Source organism: Python bivittatus, unplaced genomic scaffold (assembly GCF_059951505.1).
Source record: "Python bivittatus isolate LINGU-HERP-01145 unplaced genomic scaffold, Pbiv_v1 ctg000400_np1212, whole genome shotgun sequence".
Classification (NCBI taxonomy): domain Eukaryota; kingdom Metazoa; phylum Chordata; class Lepidosauria; order Squamata; family Pythonidae; genus Python; species Python bivittatus.
In genome coordinates this window covers 3,644,666-3,665,738 of record NW_028277073.1, presented here as the reverse complement: position 1 = coordinate 3,665,738, position 21,073 = coordinate 3,644,666, and the positions used below count along the sequence as shown (strand labels likewise).

Sequence of the window (21,073 nt, the reverse complement as noted above, 5' to 3'; positions counted from 1 at the left end):
CCGGCAAGCCAGAGATGTTAAAATGGGAAAGGCAATCCAAGTTAGGGAGAAATTCTATCAGGCGTCTTTTTTCTTCTGAAAACTCAGCTTTAAATGTGGATTGGCTTCTTGTGCCCCAACCTAAGTTCAGTGATGATGTAAATTGGATTGAGTGGGGCTGGGTCTGCTGCCCTGGGTTTCTCGCTCCACTTTCTTTGATGCCAACCCTCCCCCTCTCCCCCCCAAAATTCTCAAACACCTTCGAAGTTAGTGATTGTCCAGTCTTCCTGTTGCTAGCATCTTGCATGTTCAGGACAGAACAATGCAATTGCTCTTACGTTGCAAGAACAATATTCCGGCCTCTCCCTTATCCCAGCCAGGGCTAAACAAAGCATGCATTTTCATCCCTTCTGGCCTTCCTCAGCTGCTTGCAGAATCTGGATTAAGAGGGACGGGAAGTCTACCTCCTTGCGTGATTCACACATGCTAAGAATCAAGGAAGAATTTCAGACTGCAAGCAGATTAACGGCATTTAATCTTCTTATGCTGCTGTAGACATACAAGTTTTGCTGATCTTGCTCCTACTGTCACCTCTGAATAAAAATGGTTTAAGGAAAAAACCCAAACCAATTAGCCATTCAATTTTTTTAAAATTTATTTTTGTCAGAGACAATAGTGAGATGAGTTGCAAACAATGAGCAGCAGAAGTTCTGCTATGGTGCTTTCAATACGTGGATGAAAAAAACAGACAAATTTGTTTCTCTAATGGGAATTGTTTATTTAAAACAAATTTAATTGCAGTTATGCCCCAAACCAGGTTTTGTTCCTATTAGTATAGCTAATAATTATTTAAGCTAACTATATCTGGACTCTAAAGCTCAGAAGGGTTGCTTCTGGTTAGTACATTGGTGGCAGAGGCCGCCATCGCACTCCAGGGCTACAGGTTAGAGTGGGAAGCCGAAAGTCATCCCCAGAGAAGGAAATCCCACTTCTGTGCTGTTGCCCCCAAACCTGCCTGGATGCATCCATATTGTCACCAGGAGTTGTGCTTGACTCAAGGGAATGCTTAAATTTACCATGAAATCACATCAGAAATCTGATTAAGATTTTGCTGCTTCACACAAGATAAAAGAATACCTTGGACGAAGCCAGGATAATGCAGAGATCATTCCTCATATCTTGTTGGGAAAAAGGAACGAGGAGCTACTGACTTGTTAAGGACAGCAGCAGGCAAGACGAACAGAGTACATGTTTCCTGGTGATGGTATAGCTCTTCTTCATGGAGGCAACAATGAAGCATCCTAGCAGAATGTCTCCGAATTCAGGTTCTGTAGCAAATCCGGACATGAGGTTTTGAGGGCAGCAGGACGGTGTTCAGATCTGCATACGGAAACCATTTTTGGGGGTGTGGATCACCTCCTTAAGGAAGAACATAAGTGTTCCGTGCCATCTTCATCAGCTGCAATCTGTAATCATCACTTGCAATTGCAAGGCAAACCAGAAAAAGCCCTTGGCTCTGTAATATTTTGGAGAACAATTCCCCAGGGACACAGGCAAAGAGATACTTGTATAATGCCACTCTGAAGCATTTATTCAATGGATGAGGGAAAACACATTTGCTGAACAGTCAGGCATTTTTCTTTATATGCATTTAGAATATACTTTCGAGTGTTCCATTCATTCCCCTCCCTTCTTTGATATGCACCTTATATATTACCAGGATAAAACCCCATTTTAATGGAAAAATAGCAACTTCATATTGGTAGAATATAAGGCCATTGAATTGTGCAACACATACTTCATTTAACAGGTAGAAAGTTTCATTTGCTTTCCCTTCTATATTAATTCAGGTACTGCTTAAACTGGGTAGGTGAAATCATTTTTCCACAGAATTGTGTCTTGCTGGCATTGTTACAACAGTTCTTCATATATATCATATTGTGCCTTTCTCTGACACAAGCAAGAGTTTCCAACAAAACAGTTGTGGATCAATTGATCTATTTTTTTTCTCAAAAAAATATTTGTACATCAGAAATAAGAAGACGATGGTGCTATCATTTATTAGATTTGTGTATTGCTGACTTATATGAGAAACATGAGGACTCCAAGTGACTTCCCAGGATTGTCTATAGTGAATCCACTTTTCAAGTTTTCATTAATATTTCTGCTGAATATTCCCCTTGTTACGATTCTGAAGTTGTGCTTTCACAGCAATACTGTATCGTTTCACTGAAAAAGGATATCTGAAGTTTGGGGCTGATATATATTAAATAATCTCAAAACACAAAAGCATTTTCCTCGCTTTGTAGTATCCTCTTATACAAAAAAAAAAAAAAGTTTTTAGAGTCCTTTGGATTCTCTAAAATTTTTATTGGAATTTAGCGTGTTCAGAAAAGGAACCAGAATCTCAATAAAGATATTAATAGAAGAATGTGGATATAGTCTGTAGAAACCTATTGGGCTACCTTCAATCCTGAATCCACTTTCGTTCAAGCCATGTATTTCTTGTCTCTCCCCCCATCTTGTTCTAAAGCCCTTCACCTCCTTGAAGCAGACAGGATGGCTTGTGGAGGAGAGGAATTGACTATGATGGGGAATGTTCTTCCATGACGTGTTGGAAACCCCTTTATTCTCGCTTACCTGATTTGGAAGCACATATCCATTTGGCATCCTCATTTAGTCAGCAAGGATTTTAAAATAAAGATTTATTTTGCTACCATAAGCTTTCTTTCCTTGTGGAAGTTTATAGGAATGACTTTTGCTGCATAAGATGAAAGAACTTGTTTCTAGTGCAAATTTTAGATTCTGGCTTATGAAATAAATAAAAAGAGAAATCAAACTATCTTCTGCAAGAAGAAAACTCTCGCAACTCTGAATTTGTCATGTCTTTCAGCAATATCAATGGCTACAATGGTCTTTTTTCACATAAATCTACCTACTCAGTTGATTTGATATCAATTATACATACCAAGTGAGGGCTGCTTTATATATATCAAGTAAACTGAATTAACGTTTGCCTTGGCTGAATTCCACTGAGTCCAAAACTGATCAAATTCAAAGGAGTCATTATGCAAATGTCCAAATTTTTCTGAATATTGACAACCATTAAGTCTGAAAAAACATATATATTCCCTGTATTGCAGGAGATATATATGTTTTTGCAAATGTACATCAATACATGATGACAATTACATTTAGATAATCAGTAATATTCATTAGTTTACATCTGAATTTTCAGGAATACTCAATTTTTTTTTCTGGAGCATTTTCCATATGAAAGTAAACTTTGACCAAATTCTGGGGAGTCACACGACTTCAGTGAATCCCTCTGCTGCCGAGATGCATCTTTGTTGCCATATATTTTTTTCTGCCAATGTTTTTCTTTTTAAGCTACCTGGATACAGGAACAGCATTTCTTATAATACTTAAGGGATATCTGCAATCTTTCTTTATATGAACCTTCCAAAGTGAACTTTAATTTTACATCCCCATTTGGAACAAGGTATTGTTCTCTTGATCAAAGTTCAGAAGAATCTTCCCACGTTCTGCTCACTTGGGAAGATAGAATTGCCTCGATAAGAGCAATTGGGATTTTAATGAAACAGAACTTGATTTCATGGCAATAGTGCATTAATCTAGATCAGTGTTTCTCAACCTTGGCAACTTGAAGATCTGTGGACTTCAACTCCCAGAAATCCCCAGCCAGCATGATCTCCACAGATCTTCAAGTTGCCAAGGTTGAGAAACAGATTTAGATTCCGGCTTTATTTATAACAAAGCAGAGAAGATGCTTTCCAGAGCAATCTGCCTTACTGGGATCAAAATTCAAACTTCTGACAACTAGGAAGGATGGTATGGAAGTGACAGAAACGTTATTCCCAGCATCAACAGTATCTTCATTCAGATTTACTTTTAAAACACACACCTCTTACGATGGTTTCTTCAGCCTTGAATTCTCCAGCTACATGGGGATTACAACTTTCAGCATGCTGGTAACTATAGCCCCACTACACGGAGGACGCTAGTGAAAAAAACTATTTAAAACCAGGCTTCCCCACTCTGAATGTGTTGTGACTACAGCTTCCTAGAAGATCTTTTTTTTGTCTCACCCAAACACTCCCAAGAAGAAAATATGCTTGGCTATTGTTGAAGGATTGGATTACAAAATGGCATAATTAATGTCAGTGAATTCCTGCTGCTAGTGCAAAAGTTAACAATATTTAAATCCTGAGTTAGATTTAAATTTGGCTATAGTTTTTTCAAAGAGTTGAGACTTTGTTTAAATGTTATAGCCAAGTGACTATTCACTGCTAATAATACCTATTTTGCATGTTTTACAAAGGTTTTTGGCAAACCTGATGGAAATAGATTTATTCCCTAGCAGTGAAATTAGCATCATACATCTGAGCCATAGCTTTAAGCATAAACAACATGCTAATATGTATTTCTAGCTTTAGTGGGTCTTCATTTAGAATATTGAATAAAAACAGAAATGCAGTAAAACTGGTTAATTGCATGTACTGATTTAAATCATATGCTAACAAAACCTCTTTGCTTTATGACCTCTTTTAATTATTTGTTTTAAATATGGAGCTCTACCAATATCCAAAATGAATGAAGTTTGATTGATAATTTTGGACCAGATTAGAGCTCCTTTTTGTTTAGTGAGTATCATCTATGGAAGAATTTTATTCTCTGTACACTTTTATTTAGGGTGCTCAAAATGGGGGGGGGGGGAATAGAGGTGGCGCTGTTGTGAAGAAAGCAGGATTATTTCCAAGTCAGAAAAAAAAAAGGAAAATGCAATAAACCAGACCCAACCATGTCTGCAAAAAGGCTATAATTTAAAGAGAAGGTCATAACATCCTAACCCATTTTGATAAATGTATGTATGTATGTAGAATTCTGGAAGATGGAAAATAAATTCCTATCTAAAAGCCAATGAAACAAAAACAACATGGAAGTTATTTTTGTTTTTGTTCATATATTGAATTCTAAATATGGAAAAAGAAAAAATAAGCATGCTTCAAGATGTATATGCCATTGGGAGCTGTGGGGTGACTTTATAATATGGGCTTTGTGGTACATAAGCTGTTTATAACTAGTTGCAGTATGATCCTATACATATCCCTCAGAAGTAAGTCTCATATAGTTGAGTGGGCTTACTTTAAGGTAAGCGTATGCCTGCAGCCCTAACGACCAAGGCGTCAACACTATTATTAAGAACCCTCCTTGAGTGCAAGATTCATGAGTATAGAGTCACACTTTTAAAAAAATTCTACTGTTTAGAAGCAGTTTCTATCTGAAATGCTATGCATATCTAGTTTTGGGTTTGCTAGCTGTTTCATTTGTACGAACCCTTAGTAAACTGATAAGTCACGGTTTCATTGTCTGGCATTTGATCTCTGTGTTGTGACCACCAGCCACCCTTAAAACACTGTATTCAAAATCAGGGGGTCAGGGGTTATGCAGGGGATCCAGAAAGTAAGGTGGTGTCCTGGCGGGGTGGTGGAAACCACCATCTTGACTTTTTTGACCCCCTTTCTCCTTCCAGATGCCCCTGGTTTATCCTTCTTCAGAATGATTACCATCAATGTCAATGTCTTTCTTGGTTCCTTTCAGACAGCTATCCAAATCTTGACCAAGTGCCTGTTTACTGCCTTGAAATCCAAGCAGGAAAAATGGCCACAGCTTTCTTTTCTTAACAGCTGAAAACTAGGTCACTTTTCTTCATAACCCATGGAACAAAAATAACACAGCACAGAATTTGTTCCAGTATATTCTATACCACAATGACTCCAGAGTACGATGCTGTACTAAAATCTTGTATCTCAACATCTTTGCGGGTAGTCAGTTATATTACTTGTAAACCTTAAATGTCTCAGCATGTACCTTCCATTCCTTTTCACAGTTCTAGTATTTCTTTATTTTCAGGGAGGATTGGAATCTTTTTTTTTTTTTTTTAAAGTTCTTCACTTTCTACCACAGGCTGGGATGGAGATGAAAAGCGTGCTGGATTCTCAAGAGCTGAGAAAGCAGAGAAAATGTCGAGTCCTTGTCCTGTCAGATTTGCATATCGGGTGCCACTCGAGCGAAACTTGATTGGCTGAGGGATCTGTCGATGCCACTGGGCTGGAGCAAAAAATTACATGAACGTAGGGCACAACTATCAAGCATCTCTTTTAGGTCATATATACTGTAAAGGCTGTAAAAAGAGTTACCCCTAGTTTGTAAGTGAAAATTTAAGGCAGATTACAGTAGTGTGTGCTAACTGGGGTTGCCCTTGAAGTTCTCCAAGAACTTCAGTTAGCTAGAATAATGTGGAAGCTTCCAATCCTATTTTAATATATTACTGTCAATCTATAATGCCCTAAATGATTTTGAGCCCCAGAATTTATTTCAACACCATTCCTGGCATGCGCTAGCTAACCCCTTGAAATCTCTGAGGGGGGCTTACTTCTCAGGGCTATTACTTGAGCAAAGGCCTTCCTGTTGATGCTCCTTACGGTGTAGAACATCTTGCCTTCAAAGATGCATCTTCTCTTTTCAGTTTTATAAACTCTTAAAGCACACTTCGTTACCTAGAATTTTGGTTCCTCCTGATGCATTTGCTCCTGACCGCTGCTAAGAATGTCACTATATGGTATTAAACTTTTAATGTTTGTGTTCATGTTTCATGTTGCTATCATAAATGATGAGCAGTAAACAAAGAGTAGTAAACAAGCAAACACAGAATCACTGCCTGATGCTTCAATAAAGTTTGCCCAGGAATAACCTTACCTGTAGGTCAAGGATATATCTTTTTCAGGAATGAGGATCATTTTTAAATGTCAAGTGCTACATTTACCCAAGGAAAATTTCTTGGATTAATGTTTTATGTACTTGGGGGAGGAACCCCCATGTGCAAATGGAATCTCTCCCCCAGCTTGATTGCCCCTAGAAAGAGACAAGGTCAGGAAGGGAAGGGAAGGCTGCTGGTAGACCCAAAGGTATGATGGGTCTCACCTGGTTTGTGGTCTGGCAGTTTCCCCCCTCGCTGCAATTTTTAAATAACTCCCTACAGAATTGAATTGATCTTTCTTGAATTATGACTAGCTTCTGCTTCTACTCTCTAAGGATTGGTCCAGCTGCTTCAGCAGTTCCAAGAACTTTAGAGGCAATGAACTTGTATGTAGCAGCAATGAAAGAGTTTGCAATCTTAGACATGCATCCCAAAATACTTTATAATATCAGGGCAGCTAGTGGACAAAACTCTGAAAGTTGTACTTCAGCATCTTTTACAAAACTTCAACAATCTTAGGAACGCAGCTCTAGGATTGCATTGGTTTTTATGTTATTACTGTATCAGCGAACTGCCTAAATTGAAATAAGTAAATAATAAATACATAAACTCATCTATCTTTAAAAAAATCTTGGGCAAGTTCTATGTACCCTCATGTAGCTCACATAAGGAACTATTAATATAAGGATTCAACTGAGCGTTGGGTTTTATTAGAGCTATTGAAGACTCTACTGCCTGAAAATCTTTATTCTGTTATCCATGACCCACCTAGAAATATCTGGATCTCAACTCAGCTAGAACAGGATTCATCTCCCCTGACCAAATTAACCAGATAAGACATACAATATCTAAACCAAGAAAGAAGTCAAGTCTGACAAAGATGGCTTCCAAGTGGAAAAACATGCCATGATGGGAAGACAGGATAGATGACAGAGTTGAGACTGATCACATATATATCATATATTTTGTTAATTTATCCCTAAAGCCATATGGCCACTTACCATATATGTCAAGTCTAGCAGTGCAAGAGACAATACCAGCTTCATTTTTCGCAGACAACGTGTACCAGCCAGCATCTACTTTTTTGGCAGGCTGAATCAAAAGGCAAACATATCCTGTAGCATCTTGGTGCATACTAAGAAAAAATAAAATGATCTCAGTGTCATTTCTGATTAGGTTTCACATGCTGGAGGATTTTACTAAAACCATTCAAGAAAACAACAGAAACATGGTATTTATGTCTCTCTCTCTCTCTCTCTCTCTCTCAGTGTGTGTGTGTGTAGAGATAGACCTAGCTCATTGATCAATCACCTTGGATGTTCTGCAGTGGAAGATCCCAAAACCTCTTGAACTATTTGACCCACTTGTCTTGTTTCACACACGTTTGCTTATTGTGTATAGCCAGTAATACTAAGTAAGCAGTTCCTTTAAGTAAATGTTGATATATTTTAGAGTTTTTCAACCCACTGTGTTTTACAAAATCTAGCATACGTCATTTTCATCCTTTCGCAGTGTGTCTCCAACAGGACTTTACAGTTGATCTGTAGTAATAAATAAAGGTTCTACCTGCTCTTGGGGATTCTGCATTTCAGCAGAAGGAGTTTCAACTGTATTTATTACCACATACTTACCAAAGCATTTTCATTGTGTTTTATAGGAAGAGACATGGGGTATAGAGAAGCCATATTTAAATGTTTCAAAAGTTGGTTATGAACTGCTTCAAGAGTTATGCATGCTGAAAAGTGCTACATGTTCAATGCAAAATAAATTAAAAGTTTGGGGCAATAAAGTCTGACATCTCACATTTTCAGACAATCAAATGAAAATAACATTTCATTCCATTTTCCAAAAAAACTGTGCTCACCTCATCCTTTCCCTGTGTGGGGGGATGGTTTCATTGTCCTTCTTCCAATAAAATACTGGGGGTGGCATTCCAATTACTCGACATTCTAATCGGACAGGATGTCCTTCTGGCACCCCACAGTTTTGTAATCTCTCTAGGATCACTGGGGCTTTTTTAACTTCCTTCTCTGGAAAAGAAGAAAGAAAAAGCTCATGTAATTTTTTTCGGCCTTAAAATGGTTGAAATTGTACCACGTAGTCTGGTAGACTGTAAAAAATTCTGCGTGTGGGATGGGTGTCTGCACTATGAGTGTGCATATCTCTCTGTGTGTTAAAACAGTCAAGGCTGGCTGTAACTATCTAATCAAAGGCCAACCCATTTTTTTTTTCATGTGTTGTCCCTTAGACTGAAAGAGAAGGGATGGCTTATTGGCCAAACCCAGCCTGTCGAATAAGGACATCCAGTCTACTCAGTGTGCACCTTGACCCTATACGGCTCTTGCCAAAGTCCTGCTAGAGTCCTATCTCCTTGTCAGCCCATCAAGGTAGGCCAGGTCGAGAAACAGACAACAGGAATGCGACTTTATTGTTACAAGGGTATATTAAACGGAATCTTGAAAGCCTATCCAAAACCATCACTGCCCCATTTTTAGGACCACAGAGCCAAGGCAGGGCTGTTCTGAGTCTCTTTCTCATGCTTTCTTCTTTCCCAGATCTGAGGAACTTTTTTTCTTCCGTGACCCCTTCCTCTACACTCCTGCATTAGTCAGAGGCTGTGTATTTTCTACCTGGGAAAGATGTGGAGCTCTGTAAACTTCTTATATCAGTACTCCAGATGTTTTGGCCACCTTAACAATTGTTCTCCCCAGAGCTGGAGGACATCAGGGCTTGAGTTTTGGCCCACTCTCAATGCCATCCAACCCACTGTGGAGAAGCTCTGGGTTTTGAAGTCCAACAAGTTCCCCATTCGTGGTACACAATCAACTGAGATAATGAACATTTTCATATGATCCAATTTTCAGTCATGGGGGATTCTAGTTAGTAAAATACACAAAGAGTCTGATGCTCAGGGTGGTGGAGAAGAACACCTAATAAAGACTTACCTACAACACTCAGTTCCAAACTGAATGAATTTTGTCCTGTTTTGTTGGAGGCTATGCAGGTGTAGATTCCTGCATCGCTTTGTCTGAGAGGATCAATAAGTAAAGAGTGTACTCCGTTTTCTCTGACCAGCATTTTGTGAGTGGCATCTGGCAACACAGGCTTGCCATTCAGAAGCCACATCAGATCTGGTGGTGGTAATCCACTCACCTAACAGATGAGAAAACAGCAGTAAGCAAGTGATGCAGTCACATGGCGTTTTCCTATCGGTTGCATCTTTTAAAATCCATTGTCCTTGTAGAACAAGGGGTGTGTGGAAACCAGGGAAAAGAAATCATGTTATAGGGCTGGCTCAAGGACTATGGTAAGCCAGAGTTGGTTGAATAAGCCTAAATTAACCATGGTTTATTCAACACAATAGTTGGGTTCAAACAAAAATGCACCAAACAAACCCCAAGCGCACTCCCTGTGATGTGTGAGCTGAATGACAAAGAACATATCCTTCTATATTAAAGCTTTAAAATAAAAATAAGCATATGCATCATCGCAGCTTGTGCCACAGCCTGAACTCACGTTAATGAGAGCAACTGATGGATGTTCTTCATGCCGGTGACTGACATTTGCTGTAAAGCCAGGGGAATCCACCAGTCGCTTTCCTTAACTTGTCTCAAATGAAAGCTCCCTGGTTGTGCTTGTGTTCTTAGAGAATATGAGCAAATAGTACCGCAAATAATAATGCAACAGGGTAAATCAAGAAAGTGCCCTGACCCCAATACCTTGCAATCCAGTCTACAAAGCCGCTCTTCATGGGCTACCATGTCCCCAGGTGCCTGCAGGAAATATGGCCGGAAAAAACGTTCCTGTACAGGTTCCCGATCTCTTTCTGGTATACGGGACCTTCCCCTGCAATTCCAACACATCAGAATATTGGATAGGCTTGGCAGGAAGAAGTGCTTTTGGATTAGAAAGCATGGTTTCCTGCATTTCACTGTTTAGAAATTAAGGATTTCTATACTTTAGCATCAGATGTCCTTTTTATTTTATGTTTTATTTTTTACCTGTGAGACTGAATAGTTGTTGATAATCTACCACGCAGTGGAGGAGTCTGAACCATCAAACGACCAGAGCAGCTGATTCTCCCCTGCCAGAACACGTAAGAGAAAAGAAACATTATTGGCTCATTTACCATGCATGTTTCAGTCTTCATTGCTAGACCTCATTTAAGGCTGATTTTTAGAAATAAGACAACAATGGTTATTGCCATTGTTGCTAAGAGTGAACTTCAACTGATAACACTTATCAATCAATCAATCAATCATCAAAATGGACCTTCAAAAATGTATGCTTCTCCTCATATCTTTTAAGCTTAAGCAATATGTATAGGAATTTGTACCTGTGGATTTGCAGCCATGAACGTATAGTTTCCATCATCATCATTTGTAGTAGTCTCAATATGTAAAGAACATGTTCCATCAGCCTCTCGAATCATCTTGAAATGCTCATTCTTCTTTGAAATCTGTTTGCCATCCTTAAACCAGTATACCTGATGGATTTTTAAAGAAAGATCTATTGTAGCATTGTATTTAAGGCTGTAATCCTATGCACATTGGCTTAGAAGAAAATCTCATTGAATTCATTGGGATTATTTATTTCAGAGTAAAAGGATTGCATGAAACTGAACACTACAGCAAATAGATTCCCAGTTCAAGTTTAAATTTTGGAATAAATTAGTTGCATGACAGCTAGACACCATTCTCTGAAACCAAGGGCCAATGCAGTCCATAAACCATATGTATATATGATCCCACAATTTGTGGGGCCCCCCCAGAGCTCCCCAATCTCCTTGATCCAGTGTTTGGGATGGGTGGAAAAAGTTGGCCTCTCAGACATCTTCTTCTCCCGTTCCCATCTGTAAATCCTGGTGGGAAAAAGCAATGTTTTCCAGAAGATTGTCCATTCTGATGATGTCACCAGTCACTGAGTGGGCTCCTGCAACTCTCTGGAGGGTTGGGCAGCTGAATAGTGGGCACTCCCTGTTATCATAATTACTGAGTAAAAAGAATTCCTGAGGTTCCTCTTACCATCTTGGTGACCTCCAAGTGTGTTAGATTTTGGATCCTATGATCCACAGAAACCATAGACAAAAGCCATCCCCATAGGGAGATAATGGGAGTTGGAATGGCACTAAGTTGGGAAAGGGTTCCCCATCGCATATCTGGGCAATGGCTCCAGTCATATGCTTTCCTTGAACATCATATTTCTTCTGGTGTACAATTAAGGAAAAGAAGGATCTACACACTGTGATGTGCTTCCTGTTCTTCTATGAAGCGCAAAAATGAAGTGGAAGTGAAACACAGAAGCCAATTTGTATTAGCTACCCTAAAACACAATAGTTCAACCTAAGAGGCAGGATCTTATCATTTAAAAGGAATTAGAAATTGTCATGGTTTCTGCAGCACTGTATCCTTTGAAAATAATATTTATAGTCATGGGCATAGATTGCCTTTCTGCCAACAAAATCTGTTTCTGTTCACATAAATGACTCTGATCCAGCAATGAACAGCAACTTCTGCTTCTTAAGTCTTCTGGTGTCATCTGCCCTGCTCATCTATATGGCCCCCAACCCTCCAAAGTAGATTTTTGTGGGGGGAGGATTCATAGCGAGCTTCCTTTGCTTTCTGCAAGCATAAATGTCATGGCAGCAAAGTTCTTCTTGTAGGAATAGATCAAAGCAATTGACATGAGAAATTGCTGAGAAGTATTAGTGTTCTGATGCCTTACCTTGGGTACGGGGATTCCAACAATTTTGCAAGTGAAAGTAGCTGGATATCCTTCCAGGACACGGAAATGCTTGAGTCTCCTGTCAAAAATTGGAGCAATGCACTTCCCCATAGGGATCTCATCATGTTGGATTTCATCATCTGATTCATCCACTGGGGTACGTTCAAGCCGAAACTCTATTTCATTCATCAATCTCTGCTCAAAGTTGGAAATTTTATATTCCTGCAAAACAATAGCTCAGTCAAGTCTACATATCTCACTGGAGCCTAACAAATATTTCAAGAACTAATATAAAAGAAAAAGTGAACATAAATGTGTACATGCCCAACAAAAGTGAATGTAGATGTCTGCTTCCTCTTCCGCTGTGTGGATAATAATGTCAGCAGGATGAAGTTCAGATAGCCTGAGGCACATCTTGCACCGAAAATGTAAGACATCCTTACTGGGAATCTCCCCACTGTATATATAACAGTTGTAGCCCCCACCCTACATACTAACTTAATCAAGATCTTGGAACAAGGAGAACAATGTTCAACTTTCCCCATGAAGTTTTCTTAATTGAAACCACTCTCCCCCTCCCAAAATGCTACTTGCCTGATAGGGGAAATCATAGGGCATGTCCACCCCATCCAATATTTTCACCCCTTAATCACTCTCTTCAGACAGTCCACATTTATCCTCACATACCCATCCTGATAACATGGGATGTGTTTGCCCTTCTCAACCTTCCATTTTTTGCCTCTTCTCTTGGTTGCTCTTTGGGCAAGGGAGAGACTAGCCCAGGAATGGAGAGGGGGCATGAGCAAAGTTACTCATACCAGCCTTGTACACTTCACCCATCTAAAAGGACACTTTGGGATGGGAGATGGGGCAGTTCTGATGGGAAAGAGATCCTGGAGAAAAAGTTTACATTCTGCTTTCTGGTGCTGTCCAGGTTTGCCTTCTTCACAACTGTGGGAGAGGCTGACTTCCAGGTCTCCCTATTCTGACTGCTAAGTAGCCTTTTAAAAGGAACAGCACCCGTAAGTTGACACAACTGTGAAAAATACAGCCAGGAGGACAGCTGCTAGGTGGGAGTCCTGTTACTTTCAAGATTATTAGGTTAGCTCTGCTCCATGGCTGCTCCCCAGTTGGCAGGCAAACTCCAGGCTTATAAGATTTCACCTTGTTTAATTTTGTCTTGCACAAAGGATGCCTCAGCAAATTACTTTACAAAATGGGCCAAACTCATATCTCAGTTAGTTGCTTCTCATTGTTGTTACAAAATGCCTTTAAAAGTAGAAAAGCAAAATTGCTTCTCTCTGCCAGAAAATATATTTATCCATAGTAACAATTTTGAGCAAAACCAGTAAAACATTATTAGAGTTATTGAAAACATTACTATAGATATTGCCTTTTGAGATAAACCTCCAATATCCTTAAACCTAGTGCCAGTCTGAACCAGGGTTGCCCTGGATCTCTTAGAAATCTGGTCTCCATATCCCCGCTTAGCCAACAGTTTTGGAGCCTAGTCATTCTTTATGACTTTATGCAGGGGTGTCTGTTTGGTATGGTCAAAAAAGTCAATATAGCAGTCACAGCAGTGTGATCAAAGCTCCACTTGGGTTTTATGTATATTACACATGCAATGCACAGAAAAAACAGGCAGAGGTTTGATCACACCATTGTGGCACCATCCTCACTTTTTTTTGTCATATCCTCTAGACACCCCTGACTTTATGTGTTTTAGTTCCAGTACTGTAAAGACTTGAGAATAATGGAAACAGAATGACATACATGACAGCACATGGCTGTACATTAGAATGCTACCTTGCAACACGCAAGAAACCTGGGCAATTAAAATGCTCATAGAATGATTTCTGTAATATATCGATTTTGCCATGGAATTAGGAAATGTTTGCACTACAGAAAATGTCAACATGAATTGTCTCAGGGTGGGGATTCTTAGTCTCAGTGCCCTCATCTATAAATGGAAAACCTGTAAACTGAAAATGCATCACAATAAAATGTGGAAATTACTTACTTTGGAATGCAATGGATTGTGAATCTTTATAAATAAACAACAATGAACTCATAAGCTGCTTGAACCCCTCTGGTCAGAACAAGAAGCTATTGATCATACAAACAAACAAAACCGCGTTCCAACAGGTTTTTAGAAGCTGGACCTTCCTTATACAGTAGTTTATACAACCCCTGTGCTTTGAAGCACTGATTTCTTGTAATTAACATCTTTGGCTGCTTTTAAAACACTTCCGTGAACAGTCAAGCATGATCACAGCATGTTTTAACATAAGAAATACCCAACGTCATTTTAATGGCCAAAAGTTGAATTTCAGGTTTTACATTCTATTGAACATATGTACATATGAGACACACGTGTGTGGGAAAGGAAGGCTGTACCTGGAATACTTCCTGAGCTGAAAGGATGAAGGCTGGGGAATGAGGGCTTGGTCCCTGAAGCCTGCAAGCCAGATTTTCATCATAGGCTGTTTTCTGGCAGAGGAATGAGGAATGAGGAAAATTGCATGAGGAAAAGGTTATGATGACATTTATGGGCATTATTTTATTGAAAGCATGAAGAAGGAGCAGAAGGGGCTTTCAGAAGTAAAAGCAAACTTAGGATTTGACAGTACAATTTATTTAAATAACTGAGATAGCATAGAATGTTTTACAGGTTGCATATTATATATGTTTATACGCATGTGTGTGTGTGTGTGTCTACCAGTGTTTCTCAACACTTGCATGGCCGGCTGGGGAATTCTGGGAGTTGAAGTCCACCCATCTTAAACTTGCCAAGGTTGAGAACAACTGGTGTATGCACACACACACGCACACACACACACACACACACACCTTGGTGGGTAACTGTGGGCTGCTATTTTTTGGCTATTTTGTATTACTAAAGAGGAGGTGTTATCAGAGGTTTAAAAAACAAGAACTATAAATGTAAATAACTAATAAACTATAAATAAATCATGGTCTGTTTGTTCTCATATGTTACTTATAATGAATAAGGGAAATCATTAAGATATTTGGGCTGGAATTAAGTAGATATGATATAATTATGCTTTTAAAAAAAAATCAATTATGTGCCATCAAGTTGTTGCCGACTCTTAGTGGCCATATAGATAGATTTTCTCCATGACAATCTGTCTCTAACCTGGTCCTTCAGGTCTTCCAATGTTAATTATGCATTAAAATCTGTAATTGTGTTTCCTTATACATATGACTTTTTTATATATACATACTTAAGAATATGGAACTCTACATTTGCAGAAAACTGAAAATAAACCCCAGATCTTTCCAGTACAGTTACTTCTCTTTACAATGGATCAAAGAAAACTAAGAACGGACCTGAGACTTTCTTTTTTAGTGGAATTAAAAATTGGAATCAAGTATCTAGGGGGAAGACCTTCACTATAGGTTCACAATCAAGATTCGGAAATATATTAACATTGCAAAATATTAGAAAAATTGCAGTCTAATGGAAACAATATCTAGCTATCTGTGTTTTTAATTTAAATTAATAATATGAGCGATAGGGCATATCTTGGTTGAGTGTTTTATTCAATTTCTACCTAACCGTTCACCACTGCCATTCTTCCAACCTTTGTATATGTGATGGAATGTGAAGGTGACCTTGGAAGATGGGGTGGAGGGGGGAAGTGATGCTGCCGAGGGAACAGTCAGATAAAACGGGGAGCTGCCTGCAACAGAGTAACGGCCAGAGAAGGAAACTTAGGAGGGACCTGCCCTAACTACTCAGGCAGAGGTAAATAGGAAGGGTGGGAGATTTGTACTTTCAGACTTGCAAGATTGATGTCAGCCCTCCCAAGTAGACCGGATAGGAAACATGACTAGATGAGCTAATTCTACTTTATTGTAAGGCTACATTAGCAGAATCTTGCAAGTCTGAAAGTACAATTCTCTAGCCCTCCCTATTTACCGCCTGAGTAGTTAGGGCGGGTCCTTCCTCAGTTTCTTTCTCTGGCCGTTACTCTATTGCAGACACTTTTTTCTTTTAGCTGATGTTCTCTAGGCAGCATCTCTCCCCCACCCACCATCTTCCAAGGTCACCCTCACATTCCACCACAGTATACTCCCTCCTTCATAACTTGTTCTTCTCTTTTTGCCCAAACTAAGATCCTCCACCATCATTATTCCACTTTGCTTGAGATTTGCAATGTTTGGTTTTTTGTATCCTGTGTGTTTCTCAGATAGTATCTCAGATAGTATCTGGACAGTATCTCTGTCCCCACTAGTATTTTTAAAACAGCTTCCCTTACATTAAGCACAATAAATCATTGCAGAGTTTGAATATTATTTATGCGTTCCCTTCAAGGGGCAAAAATATCATCCACTGTATTTCCTTAGCTGAACAATTTTGGGCTGGCAAGGATTCGGTATCCAGATATGCCAGGCCATTTAATGTACACTCTTACTGCTCATTAAATGTTGGCAGCAATTCCTATTATGATGTGCAAAATGCCGAGGCCTATTCATCAAGAAGGAAGTCGCAAGCTCACCTTCCTCTTGACACTTACTAATCTTAAGGAGTAGTTTTCCCTGGCAGAATTGCAGTTGCTTCTGTAGCCATTGCTATACCCAATAAAGCAAAGGAAAAGTAAAACCAAGGTTTCCGTCGAATCAGGCTCTCCTCCTGGTGACCGTATGGCAACGTCCATGTAATTTTCTTGGCAGCAACGTGGAAGGGTTGGTTGTCTTTTCTGGGATTATTTTAAGTTTCCCAGTCTATCCTATAATCCTGGAATATTCTGATGGTTTCCCATCCAAGCACAAGGCAGGTCTGAAACTGCTTAACTTTCTGATGTAAGCCTAGATGGGCTCCTTGGTAATAGAAGAGGAGGTGAAAAAGATACGTAGACCATTTCCAAACTAGTCATTGGTGGCATCTTATAGCATCACTCAGCCATTGCTATGGGAATTAAACAAACAAACCTGTTTTATTGTTGATATATTGCTACAGCAATGGCTGGATGACTCTATAGGACACAGTAAGTTACTATGTGGAATTGTCTTTGGACATTTGCTTGAAACTATGAGGAGAATAATCATCAGTCCATCACAATGGCAATAAAGGTTGTAGCCTGTTGCGTCTGTCCTCCAAAGACAATCCCACTGGGTTTAATTACTGGAGTTGGCTCCCAAGTAAGTGTGCATAGGATTACAACCTTGTGAACTTATACAACCAGCCACACAACGTATAAATAACTTGTGCTGTCATCCGGTTGTTCAGTGACTGCAGAATGAGTGATGCTTCTAAAGGAGCCTTAACACTAACACAAAAGACCGGGTGATGTTTCACTCTCATCTTCTCAGCAATTTATCTTACTCCTTCAGCAAGTACGAACTTTGGCACCTATGATTCATCCATCTGTTCAAATATGCCAGGGGCCTGTGATTTACTAGAAATTATTCAGTAGCTCAATCCAACAGAAGAGACTCAACAGTTATTGGATCTGGATTGGTAACTTTCATTTATGTGGGGCTCCTTTCTTCCTGTACGTGCATAGATAATGGGCCGTGAGGCCATTTACAAGCATCACAATGTTGACAATGCTGGTATGTGGAATTCCACAAATTCGGCAAAGAGAAAAACATCTCCTTAGTCATCCTAAGAGTATTCATAGATCTATTTTGCAATATGTCATGTGGTATTTACTCGATTTAATTTGGCCTGTTTTGCCCTGCTTGGCCCTGGGACCTGTTTGCAGCAAGAGGGCTCAGTTCTGGATTCAGTAAAATAATGTCTAAACGATTGAGGTCTCTTGTATGCCAATATGCTAATCACTTGCAAAGCCACCTTAGCTATAATTACAGGAAAAAGTTAGTCTCTAGAGTAGAACTGTGTTACTCCAGCATGCTAAACCAGATTAAAAGGATACCTGATATCATTGGGATACTAACCATAATTCAATTGTAATTACTGTGGAACACCTTAACAGTTTTTTGCCCATGCCATGTTATAGGTCTGTTCATTGCCACTGGAACTCTCCATGCTGAGAATTCCCGGATATGAGAAGAAATCTGAAATTAACCTTTCCGTTTGGTTTCCAGATGAAGAGATGGGAAGCTGGAAACTGAGGCTGCTGTTGCCTCTGCTTTTCTTTTTTCTTTGTCTTTTTCACACATGAACAGAACTGAAGTCACAAAGAACGTGAGAGGAGGCAAAGCCTTCTCCTACACACTCTGTGGCAGTTCCAGTCTGTGATTTTTATATATTTATTTATTAGTCAGCCAGTCCGCTCTCCAGGGCATCCATGTGTTTGTGTGTGTATCAAAAAAGTCAAGATGGCGGCCGTATAATTGAAGCCATCGCCACCCTTTTTTAAATATGAGTTGCCATCTTGACTTTTTCGATCCTGTCCTCACAGATGCCTTTGCATCATATCTAGGATGTTACTCAGTAAACTGGGTCTGGCCTCTGTTTGCTAGGTTGTTTGGTAACGGAACTGGCTGCCACATCAGGGTTAGCATTAGATTAGGATTACAGCATTACACACTGGGCAAACATGCAAAAACGAAGACCTATCCCGTTGCACACTGGAAGCCTGGCTAATTTTTTTCCCTTTCTGAGTTTTTACGAAAAACTTAAGCTCAAAGAAATAAAAGAAAACAATAAGATTTTCGAGATATTGAATGAACACAGTGGCACTGATTCCTGTACTGGCCTGTATGAAGGAAGATTCCCACCTCTGGCATTGCTAGGACCAGAAGCAGCCAAGCTTTGGGCGGCCAAATGCCTCTCTTAACGTTTGGAGGAGAGGGCTGCCAGGTGGGTGGAGATGATCACAGAGGTGGATGGGGCTGAGTTGCGGGGGGAGAGCTTTGTTTTTTTGTTTTTTTAAAAAGTAGCAAAGTGCCTATTTTAGCTGTAATGTGCCATAGCTTCTATCTTGCACCTTAAGGTGAAAGGTAACTGTGCTTTCAGATTTCAGCAAGTTTGGTCAAAGTGGCTTCTGAGATGGCTGTGGGGGCCCCAGTGTAGAGAGTAAGGACGATGACCTTGATGGAGATACGCAGAAGCTGTTGCCTAGGGCAAAGGGGCTAAAGCATTATTTAGGTCCAGGACATCCAGAAAACATTCAGAAGTGCCTCAGACTGGCACTGCCATAATTTATTGAACCATAAGAAGGAAGAGAAGTACAGCCCAGTCAGACTTGCAAGATCCTGTTATTATAGTCCATCTCAACAAAAGTAGTTTTAGCCTTCCTGTGGAGTTGATTTCCTGGTCTGGTCTATCTAGTAGGGCTTACACCCTGAGGCTCTAAGTTCCCCTCTCCCTGGCTGAGACCTTGCTGGTAGACTTTCCAAGAAAACATCTGGTACTACAGTTTGAAGCCCAGGACGGGCTCCCAAGCCACCTTTAGTCTATCTCTCTTAATTCCTGTTTTGAAACACCATGTACCTACCATAATATATTAAATCCAGAAATAAATAAACGAGATCTTATCTACAGGATTAGTGATGGACTGGAGCAGGTGCACCATTCCCTCTCCTGATGCCACATTCAGTCTTCCTCTGGCGCTGATCTGGCAGGAGCAGTAGGGACAGCTGGCAGCCCTCAGTTCAGAGAAGAGCAGACCCTGCTAAGGACAGGGGTCCTGAGTGCTGCTTTCATTTTGCCAGAATGCCTCTGGGTCCTGGTCTAGAGGTATTCTGGGCAAAATCCTGGCTGTAAATCTCCTCCCTAAGAATAAGCTTAGCACTATTCCTTTTTGTTAATTAAAAAGAAAACTAATGGGAGATGCCATGATGTCTTCAGCAACTTTGCTAAAAGCCAGAAAGGTCTTAGTCTGAGTATATGACTCAGCACAATGGTTTGTGCTTCTAACATCAGTTGAATATCACAATAATCTTGACTTAATGATGTACAGTCTGATCTCTTGTCGATGTACACTGTTGACACACCCCGTCTTAAGCGCATTTATTTATTTGTTTAATACAGTTTATGTCTCTCCAGTCTAAACAGGACTCGGAGAGGCTTATACTCTTCCATTAGAAAATGGAAATAGTAATCAATGCAACAAGAACCAGCAGCAGCTCCTGGACCAGCAGAACAGCAACAGGACACAGAAATCCATAACAGGAGTATTCCTCTTATTACAAATCACAACAAACCATAAAAAATCTGTTCCCCAATATTTCCTGGAATAGCCAGGTTTTAATGGCTTTCTGCAAAACCATTCATGTGGTGGTTGCTCTACTGAGAAGTTTGTTGCTCTACTGAGAAGACTCCCTGAAGATGACACTCCTGAAGAGGAGGGACGATCTCACCCTTCCTCATCTTACAGGGTAGGGAGAAGCCATCAGGAGGAGGTGGACCCATAGATAGCCAGTTGGTAAGCTATGTAGGGTTTTAAAGGTGTCAACCAACACCTTGAATGGCACTCAGAAGGAAACCAGTAAGCAGTGCAACTCTCAAAGCAGAAGTGTTACAGAGGAGAACCTAGAGGGTCCCATCACTACTTGTGCTGCTGCATTCTGGATCAGCTGAAGTTGTGCATTGTAAAAGTCCAGACAAGATGTGACTAAGACATGAGTAAATGTGAGCAGGGCCTCCCAAAC

At 39.9% G+C, this 21,073-nt stretch overlaps 1 protein-coding gene across 4 annotated transcripts in view; it reads right to left on the bottom strand.

Annotated features, from left to right (window-relative positions):
- Positions 1-1,348: 1,348 nt before the first annotated feature.
- The window catches only part of MYPN (myopalladin), an 84,572-nt gene continuing 64,847 nt past the window's right edge, over positions 1,349-21,073 (bottom strand). For 3 of the 4 annotated variants that reach the window (XM_025163350.2, XM_025163349.2, XM_025163351.2), the window contains exons 13-21: positions 14,885-14,977; positions 12,485-12,706; positions 11,097-11,246; positions 10,762-10,844; positions 10,480-10,606; positions 9,706-9,913; positions 8,625-8,790; positions 7,762-7,895; positions 1,349-6,111 (exon numbers count right to left, since the gene is read on the bottom strand). In XM_025163350.2, the coding sequence (XP_025019118.2) occupies positions 5,942-6,111; positions 7,762-7,895; positions 8,625-8,790; positions 9,706-9,913; positions 10,480-10,606; positions 10,762-10,844; positions 11,097-11,246; positions 12,485-12,706; positions 14,885-14,977 (1,353 nt within the window). In that variant the 3' untranslated portion in view covers positions 1,349-5,941. The remainder of the gene's footprint in view (positions 6,112-7,761; positions 7,896-8,624; positions 8,791-9,705; positions 9,914-10,479; positions 10,607-10,761; positions 10,845-11,096; positions 11,247-12,484; positions 12,707-14,884; positions 14,978-21,073) is intronic. The other variant, XM_007423143.3, reaches the window with a different exon arrangement.